The 10,259-nt window shown below is 51.4% G+C and overlaps 1 protein-coding gene across 1 annotated transcript; it reads left to right on the forward strand.

Moving 5' to 3' along the window:
- The first annotated feature begins 2,885 nt into the window (after positions 1-2,885).
- On the forward strand, positions 2,886-3,802 carry LOC136545132 (protein G1-like). The gene has a single exon (XM_066537166.1). It carries the CDS (start codon positions 3,023-3,025, stop codon positions 3,800-3,802), a length of 780 nt encoding a protein of 259 aa, XP_066393263.1. The 5' UTR covers positions 2,886-3,022.
- Positions 3,803-10,259: the final 6,457 nt, after the last annotated feature.

Consider the following 10,259-nt stretch of genomic DNA (forward strand, 5'->3'; position numbering starts at 1 on the left):
ATGGGCGAGAGAGGGATAGGTCCTAAGTCTCTAGTGGAAAGAATGAACAGATGCTGAGAGCTCTATTGCTGCTCAGTTGAGTGCTCGTGTCGTGCTTCTTGGGTTGATCTCGATTGATCGGTTCGGGGTGATTTGGATTGATCTAGATTCGGCCCGATCGGTCCTCGATAGGTTGATCCGATGCCTCTCATGGGATGCCCTGCTTTCCCTTTTATAGGCCAAGGGAAAGCACAGGTTACAGCAGTGGGAAAGAGAAGAACAGGAGCGGGTCGAAGGGCTTCAGGGTCGCTGGGTCCTTCTTCTCCTATACACAGGTCCCACCAACCCTATAGATGTCAATAGGGGTGGCATCACGTCATGGCCCTGTCCGTCACTAGCGCCATGCGCATGCATCGTTTGCCGGTCATGGTGCTCCACTCTGTCCTGGCAGACGTCGTGGTGAACTGACGCACCTGTCAGTGTTCATATGGGGGTTAGACAGAACAACACCGGTACGCCAGATGCTGTTCTTGATGTCAATCCTCCGGTACGGTTTGTCATGGCCATGGGTTACATCGAGGCTTGCCGGTCTCTTCCCTGGTGTTAGAGCTTTGACCCAGGCCCATGCGCTTGGACCTGGAGTGGTTGGTGGTGGTATGGGTCTCCGTCGGGCGAGACAGAACCTGCGACCTTGGGGTCTGGTGAGGCGAAGCTCGCGGCCTCAGGATCGAGCGAGACATTGCCCTTCCCCAGAGGCCGAGCGAGATAGAGCCCGCAGCCTTGGGGTCGGGCGATGCGAAGCTCATGGCCTCAGGGTCTGGCGAGGCGGAGCCCGCGGCCTCGGTGTTGGGCGAGGCAAAACCCGTGGCCTCGGTGGCGAGCAAGGTGGAGCCTACCCCTAGAGGTCGGGCAAGACGGAACCCACGGCCTTAGGGTCGGGCGAGGCGGAGCCCTCCCCTAGAGATTGGGCGATGCGGAGCCCGCGACCTCTGGGTCGGGCGAGACGAAGCCCACGGCCTCGGTGTCGGGCGAGGCAGAGACCGCCCCCAGAGGTCGGGCGCGACGGAACCCGTGGCCTCGGGGTCGGGCGAGGTGAAGCCCTCCCCTAGAGGTTGGGCGAGGCAGAGCTTGCACGCCTGAGGGTTGGTTGGAGCTGTAGTTGCACTCTTGTCTCCTCAAATGAATCAATGTTGATGGTCATTAGCTCCTCCTCTTCGGGTATCCTCGTATTGGTCCCCAACACTCTCCCTCGCGTGCCTCCTCTCCCTCTCTTTCCCTCTCCCGTGCCTCACACTCCCTCTCCCTCTCCCTCAGCCGAGTGGATCTGGAGGCCCCTAGGAGGACCACGTGGGAGCGGCGGCCTAGACACCCGGCGGCATGGCCTCGCGGGTGCGGCGGCCTGGCCTCGCCCCTCCGCTGCGATGGTGCCCCTCATCCCCACGCCCTTCGATCTCCTCCGCGACGGTGCCGGTGGTGGAGCGGTGAGCGGATCCGGTAGCGATGGTGGAGCAGCGAGCGGATTCGGTTGTGGAGCAGCCGGATCTAGCCGCCCGTGCTCCCCCGCGCGGTGGATCTAGTTCTCGAGGTGCGGATCCGATGGTGGTGCAACCGGATCTGTAGCAAAGGCGCGGTGCGGGTGCTCAAATCCGACGAGCGGCGGCGGCGGAGACCCATGGGTGGGCTTGGTGGGCTTGTCCACGGGTTTTCATTTTTTTTTTGTTTTTTTATTTGATTAACCTAGGTGGCGACCAACCACATCGGTTAATGCGACGATTAACCGTGACCTTTAGTCCGAGGTGGTTGTAAAAACCATCTCGGTTAACCCTTTTTATCCGCTCAGTTAAGTTTTCTATCTCAGTGCGCTACCGTGAGATAGAAGTGGGAAAAATGAACAGAAGAGGAAAATGACAATAGTCTATATAAAAGGTAGCGCAGACTTGGATACAGTAGAGGCAGACGGAGAAAGAAAATTTATACTTAAATTAAAAAATAAAAGTATTTAAAAATTATTATTAAGTACTCCCTCTGTCCCAAAATAAACGACGTTTTAGATTTTCGTGCCACACGTTTGACTCGATTTGTAGAAAATACGTGCAATATTTACATCTTCAAATAAATTTATTAAAAAACTAGAAAAAAAATCTTTTCGATGATACTAATTACTTAGCATAAATATTTATATATTTTAATATATAATTACCGGTAATCGTTTCTCGGAAAACGAAAGCGTCACTTATTTTGGGATAAGGATAAGCTACTCCTATGTACCCGCACCATTTGCGGAAAGATTTTTTATGCGATGCCGGTCACTGAATGCATGCAGCATGCACATTGACAAATGACAAGACGCATGCCAAGTCTGCTGGGCCGGGGGTGCTGACTCTCTCTGGCAGGCAGGAGCACGGGTCACGGGGACAGGTCGTCATCACACGACTGCCAAGCCTGCCGTCTGATCGATCGCAGCGACCATGACGCCGGCCATGGACCCATCGACGACGGCCGGGCGCCCGACGAGCGAGCCGCCGCGCCGGATCATGTCATGTCGTCGTCCCCCCGCCTAATCGGCCTGTCAAATGAAGAGATCCCTCGTCACTGCTGCACTGCACGCGTTGGCAGACGATGGCATGACAGCTACAGCAGCAGCACAGAGCCAGAGCGTCGTCCTGATCGATCCATCGACTTGACATGACGGCAGGCGGCGCGTGCCTCGCGCGGCCGAGCCCCGCGCCCGCCTCGCTCCTTGCACGCCCTGTCGACGCGTCACCACCTAGCTAGCCTACTGCCTGCATCGTTGCATGCATGCCAGCCATCCCTGCACCTGTGCGTGTCTGCCGTTCGCGGCATCTTCGCCCTAGCTAGCTCCACGCCATTGGCAGCTGCTTCACCTGGACACTAGCTACTAGCTGGCCTCCTGACGGCCGCGGCCCGCTATATATATTGAGCGGCCGGCCGGCGGCCGCACAGTCACCTGCCGGCCGGGAAGCTCGCTCGTCGATCAAACCCTCGCTCGATCTCTCATCTGCAGCTCTTCCCAGACACGTACATGTCGACGAGCGGCGGCGGCGCGCGGTCGTGGTCGCCGCCGCGGCGGCCGAGCCGGTACGAGTCGCAGAAGCGGCGGGACTGGCACACCTTCACGCGGTACCTGGCGGCGCACCGCCCGCCGCTGGAGCTGTGCCGCTGCAGCGGCGCGCACGTGCTCGAGTTCCTGCGCTACCTCGACCGCTTCGGCAAGACGCGCGTGCACGCGCCGTCCTGCGCTGCGTACGGCGGCGGCGGCGGCCCGGCGGTGGCCGCGGCGCCGTGCCAGTGCCCGCTGCGCCAGGCGTGGGGCAGCCTCGACGCGCTCGTCGGCCGCCTCCGTGCCACCTTTGAGGAGCGCCACGGCGCGCGTGGTGGGATCTGGACGTCGTCGCAGTCGCAGCAGCCCGCCGCCGACGGCCGTGGCGTCGGCGGTGTCGACGGCGACGCAGCCAACCCCTTCGCCGAGCGCGCCGTCAGGCTGTACCTGCGCGACGTCCGCGACGCGCAGTCCAGGGCGCGCGGCATCTCCTACAGCAGGAAGAAGAAGAAGCGGGGCAAGCAGCAGGATGGCAACTCCGCCGCCGCCGCCGCCGGAGGCGGCGGCGCTCGCCAGCATATGACCGGCGCGACATTAACGCCTGCTGCTGCTCTGCCTCCCGCACCGCCTCCGCCGCCGCCGCCGTACTGCCTCGCCGGTGTGCCCTTCGAGTTCTGTGACTACGGCACCGTCCTCGGAGGAGTTACCGCCAACGGCGCGCCTGGCTTCTACCTGCCATCGCTGTTCAACACCTTCGGCTAGATAGGGCATGCATGCTGCCTGGCCATGTTGCCGCCATGCGCGCCGTGCTGGTCCATGCTCGAACCTCGAAGTGAGAATCCATGAGTTTATGTACGTGCGTGTTCACGGACTTTATTCATGCGCTAGAGTGTTCTAGCTTTCGGTTGGTGAATATAGCATCCAAATAATATAATTTCCCCGTTGACAGCGCACTTTTTCCCCCTAACTACTTATACATTATCTATATATCTTTCAGGTGATTTTGGTACCGCCTATAGCACATAAATTGGTGTTCTTTAATTAAAAAAACTCAAATCGCGGGTAAGACAGCCCCGGGCATTCTGTCTAAGAAGAAAACCTTCTCACGCAGGGTCAAGAAAAACCCCGAACCTCTACCGCACCCATACACAGTGGCACCGTAGCTCTCGTGAGACTAGGCTGGTCGTAGACCTATGCTTTAACCTGGGACAGACGAGAGGATTTTTTTCAACGCGCAAATCCGCCCCGAAGGGGGTTTGAACTCTGACCGGCAGGGTGCAAATCGCACAGCAAGACCAACTGGTCAGCTTTCTTTAATTTATATTTCAGGGTGTTTTTGGACTTGCATTACAGACCGTTTCATTCCTAGTTCTGTTTACTTTTTTTTATGAAAAGGCAGTAGGCCACAACTACTTGAAATTCAAGAGCTATATATATTTGAAGTTTTGAACTCAAGCTAGCTAGCTAAATCTTTCATCTCAGTGCTTACTGCTCACATCGAGATTGGAAAAACAGGTCCAAAACTGAAGACGGTTGTGAAGTGTGAACCTGCCTCCATTTAAACCATACAAGTAGAAGCTCGTAACTATAAATTTATTTTCTTATAACATAGAGACCCAGCTTCCAAATTGATAATTTAGTTTTCAAATCAGAAGCGCACAACAAATTTTGAGCTGATATGTAGAGACAAGAAAGAAACTAAAAAACATCTCTTCTGGAGCGCGCGGCACCCTATATATATAACGCAAGTTTTGCTTCTGTTCATCAGAATACTTGCCATTGTCAGCAGTGGAATAACAGATACGGGCCGCCTAGCTTTTGCGTGTATAGTTTTCCATTTGGCCCGGGCACTACGGGCCGGCCCAAGCACGACACGATTAAGCACGGCCCGGCCCGACGGCCTTCGTGTCCGTGCCTGGCACGGCCCGGCCTTAGTGCCGTGCCTGGGCCGCCATTCTGGCCCGCAGTGCAGGCCCGGGCACGGCACGCTATATGGGCCGGCCCGGCAGCGGCACGGCTCGGCCGCAGCTGACCGTTGGATCCCCGATGTCGCTCCCATCCAACTGTTGAATCCGACCATTGTAATTAGAGGTATAAAACAACAGCGCCTCCCTCTCAGTCTCCGACTCCGTTGCCCTAATTCATTTGCTCTCTGTCTCTCTCGCAGTCTCACCTCGCTCTCGGCTCTCCTCTCTCGGCTCTTCCCCGCAGCGCCCTCTCGCCCGCTCCTCTCTCGCCTCGCTCTCCTCTCTCGCCGCGTCAGCGACTCGCTCTCCTCTCTCGCCTTCGACTTCCTCTCTTCTTCTCGCTCTCCGGTGTCCTCTGGAGCCATCGCTGGTCGGCACTGGCACAATCCCTAACCCTAACCCTTGCTCAATCCCTAACCCTAACCCTTGATCTCTCTTCGTCCTCACCGGATCCATCGGTTTCCTCGCCGGATCCGTCGGATCTCCGGCCTCCGCTGGACGGCACTAGCACAATCCCTAACCCTAACCCTTGATCTCGCTTCATCCTCGCCGGATCTGTCATCGACCTCGGCGGATCCATCGATTTCCTCTCTGGATCCGTCGGTTTCCTCTCTGTGCTCGCCGGATCCGTGCCTCGTCGACCTCGCCGGCGACTCTAGTGCTCCGGCTTTGAAGGTAAGTCCATAACCCTAACCCTAACCCTCAATCTGTACTAACCCTTGCTCTGTTTTGTCTGAAGCCATTGAGGGACCGGGGCGCCGACGAGTGGCGATGGCTGGATCCGACGACGAGACGCTTGAGGTCGGTTCCAACCAAGAGAGGCGGTTGTGCGGGTTGGCCGGAGATGATGATGAGGACGACCTGCGCGAGGACGCCGCGGAGCTATTCGGCCGTAACGTTTAAGCTCCCATCGTCCTCGAGCCTTGCGATGATCAAGCAGAGGACGGGGAAGAGAATAACGGCAAGGGGTCCCGTCCCTCTACCTCGGCAGTGTGGCTTGATTTCAAGAAACTCTTCAAAACAGTGAATGGTAAGAAGGTCAGGTATGGAGCTAAGTGCATCCATTGCTCTAAGGAATACTCTGGGCTCTCTAGTGGTGGCACTGGTCACCTCACCCGGCATAGGGATAAATGCCCTAGGAGGCGTGAAAAAACTCGCATGTCTCAGTCACAGATCTCTTTTAATCCTGATGGTAGTATGCGTAATTGGGAGTACTGCCCTATTGTTGCTCATACTCAACTGGTTCGATTACTTACTAGGCTTGATGTTCCTATCTCTTCGGGAGAATCATATGCATTTGAAGAATACATTAGAACTGCTCATAATCCTAAATTTGTTCTAGTCTCTAGGCAAACCACCACTAGAGACATGCTTAAATACTTCTCTGATTGGAAGGCTAAGCTTGTTGAGACTGTTAGTTCTGCTAGTGTTAATTGTGTGTGTCTAACCTCTGATATTTGGTCTGGTAATGCCAAATAGGACTACCTTAGTGTTGTTGCTCACTACATAAACTCTGATTGGCAACTAGAGAAGAGAAAGCTTGGTCTTAGGCTTATTGATTGTTCCCACAATGGACAAAACATTGCTGATCTTGTTGCATCTGTGCTTGTTGATTATGGTTTGACTAGAAAAGTATTTGCTGTTACTTTGGACAATGCATCATCTAATGTATCAGCCATGTAAAAACTTAGACCTGTTCTTTCTAAATATCTTGGTATTGAAGTTGTGGTCAATGCATCATCTAATGATAGTGGTGATTTAGACAATGTAGTTAATTCTATGTTCTTGCATCAGCGTTGTGCATGTCACATTATCAATCTGATTGTTAAGGAGGCTCTAACTGCTCTTAAGTCTTTGATTGAAAAATTTAGAATTGCAATATCTTTCTTAAACTCATCTAACCAGAGAATTGCTGCATATAAAAGTTACTACATTGCCACTGGTGTTAGGCCTAGAAAATTTCAACTAGACATGGAAGTTAGGTGGAATTCTATGTACCTAATGCTTAAGCATTTGTTTCCACATAAGGTCTCATTCACTACTTTCATCCATGCTCAATATCCTAGGGCTGAAGGTGGTCAGTTGCTTTTAACTGATGACCATTGGGCTATGGCAGAAAAATTGCTTAAATTTCTTGAACTGTTTTATGATGCTACAGTTGCATTGTCTGGTGTGTACTATCCTACATCTCCACTCATGATTCATTATCTTGTTAAGATTACTATGCACCTAAAGAATTATGCTAATGATAATAAAATTAGACCTGTGGTTCAACCTATGATAGACAAATATAATAAATACTGGAGGGACATACCTTTGCTTTATTCTTTTGCATTCATCCTAGACCCCAGAGCTAAAATGAAAGGTTTCATTAGAGTGCTTAGGAGGTTGGGTACCCTTACTAGTACAGATTATAGTGCTTATCAGGTTGGCACTAGAGCTCGACTTACTGATGTCTACAATAAGTATGAAGAGAAATATGGAGGTGTTAGGTTGAGGAGGACTGCCCCTCCTAACCTATCTGGTAAAAAAAGGTCTGCTTGGGATGAGATTTATGATGATGATAGTGATGTTGTTGTTGGTGGTGGTATGCATACTGCAGCTGCTACTCTAATCATGGCTAGAGATACATCTGCAACTGCCCTGCTGCAGGCTGCAAGTTCTTCAGGTTCTAATGTTTCTAAACTTGTTTCTTACTTGGACTGTGACACTGTGAACCATTTAGATAATGATTTTAACATCTTGGACTGGTGGCATCAGCATAAACTCACATATCCAGTGCTGTCAATCATGGCTAAAGATATTTTAACTGTTCCTGTTTCAACCATATCTTCAGAATCCACTTTTAGTATGACTGGCAGGATCATCGAGGAGCGGCGGAGGAACCTAAAGCCTGAAATGGTGGAGATGCTGACCTGCATCAAAGATTGGAAGGCTGCTGAAGCTCGGCTGCAACACATGGTGGAGGACAAGGAGCTTGAAGAAGCATTTGAAGAACTTTATCTTGATTAGTTATCATTTATGTAATGGGACTATAATATTATGGACTATGGACTACTAGAGCTGGGCTGTACTCTTTTTTCCTGTTTAGGGTTTCTCACAAGGGTGAGTTTTACCTAGACAGGTTTTTAATGAGGCAACCATTGTACTAAAGCTCCAAATAAAATGTTATTTTGTTCTCTGCTGTGTTTGTGTGATTATGTGACTGTCTTTGATAAGTTCTCTGAACATGTAACTTTGTGTGACTGAAGACTCTTTGATAAATTCTTTGATTCTAATCAGTTTGTGATTCTGGTCAGTTTGTGATTTTGAACATTCAGATCGTGCCAGTACCGGCACGGGCATTGCTGGGCCGCCGTGCCCAGTGACACGGCACGACATGGCTAAGACGTGATAGTGCCGTGCCTGGGCCGGCACATCGGCACGGCGGCACTAACAGGCACGGCACAATTAGTCTACCGTGCCGCGTAGTGCCGTGCCTGGCCGGACCGTGCCCGTGCTAGTGCCGTGCCGTGTGGCCCGTTTGACCAACTATATTTGCGTGGAGGCCGTCTGGCCATTTACGGAGGTGGTCTTTAGATGTCCCCGCCTCTGTTCATCAGAGATGTGATCTCTCCTAAAATCCATTGTATAATAGTGGTATTTGTTGGGTAATTTTCTAAGATGAGTTCCCGGGAGGGCTAAAACACACGCGCAAATACGGGTCAATTCGCTCATCTCATCACTGATCTCAAGTTCCAATGAAATGTTTGGATCGATGTTAGGCAGGGTCCGCTGTTGGGATTGGAGGAACTTATTAATTTCCAAAGATGAGCTCCAAAGACCAAACCTCGACCACGTAGACACCATGTCAATGTTCCTTTCCTGAAGAACCCTAGCTGGCCGTGTTGCCATCCACTGGACGACCTATACTGCATGCTGTTTCCCCGGGCTGTTAGCTGTATGCCTGCATGCATCGTCGTATAGTAGGTGTACGTTGCTTACCATGTGACCAGGGTAGTGTGACCAGGGCAGTGTTTAGTTCCTAAAATTTTTCAAGACTCTCCGTCACATCAAATCTTTGGACGCATGTATGAAACATTAAATATAAATAAAAAATAAAACTAATTACATAGTTTAGACGAAATTCACGAGACGAATCTTTTAAGCCTAATTAGACTATGATTGGACACTAATTGCCAAATAACAACGAACGTGCTACAGTACCATTTTCCAAAAAAAATCGCCAACTAAACAAGGCAGCTGTGTGACTGTGTCCCTGCTCCTGCATGCCGTATCGATCGGCCTCGCCGCCGGCCGCCAGCTGCATTCCATCTGCTGCCGTAGCTATGTATCTGAGGATGATCCGTCGTTACCGTTTCTACATGCGTTATACGCACGTTGCCTTAACTAGCTTTTGCATTGCTTCCATTCCCTCGCTTCTCGATCGATGGATCTAGCTATACTAGCTGCTCGCTTGAGTGACGATGCATGCTAGCTACTGCTGGTATGACACTGTACAGCATGCATGGCAACATGCAATATACTGCTCCGTACGTACCCGCATGGCCCATATGCATGTGACGCTTACATGCGCCACTCTACGTACTGCATGCAAATGCAAAGCTGCAAACAGTGTCTGGAGCTGCTGCGCCTGCCTGCCTGCCTGCCTGGTGCCTCATGCACTGAACGATCGATCGATCGGTCGATCGGCAGCAGCAGTGCTGGGCGGATGAGTCAATGGCGCGCCCCCGGCCCGTCTGTGCCGTGGCTCCTTCGTCCACCCTGCGCCCGACACGTCGCCTCCCCTACTCCTTCTGTCTTTCTCTAGCCCTCGTGGCCTCGTGTGCCTACCGATCAAAGTCATTCAGTTTTTATATACTCACTGCATCCAGAAAAAAAATACAATTCTAACTCTCCATTTTTATATTAAAATATGAGGTGTTTTACTTTTATTATACTCCCTCCATCCCACGATATAAGGCATGCATGTATTTTAAAATTCAAACTTCAGAATCTTTTACCAATAATTAGCATAATATTTGTATCTTTTACCAATAATTAGCATAATAATAAAAAACTAGCACAAAATTTGAGTGGTGACCTTTTAATGATGGGTCTCTAGAGCTATATGAAAGAAGGCATATTTTCTTTGGAAACATAGAATTTGAGTTGGGGCACGTGCCCTTGCTCCTTGTGTACTGGGTCCGGACGAACCTACTTCAGTTACTCTATTTAAATCACTTCATTCTATCCCTCTTAGTGTTGGACAG

This window comes from Miscanthus floridulus, chromosome 3 (assembly GCF_019320115.1).
Source record: "Miscanthus floridulus cultivar M001 chromosome 3, ASM1932011v1, whole genome shotgun sequence".
NCBI classification, from domain to species: domain Eukaryota; kingdom Viridiplantae; phylum Streptophyta; class Magnoliopsida; order Poales; family Poaceae; genus Miscanthus; species Miscanthus floridulus.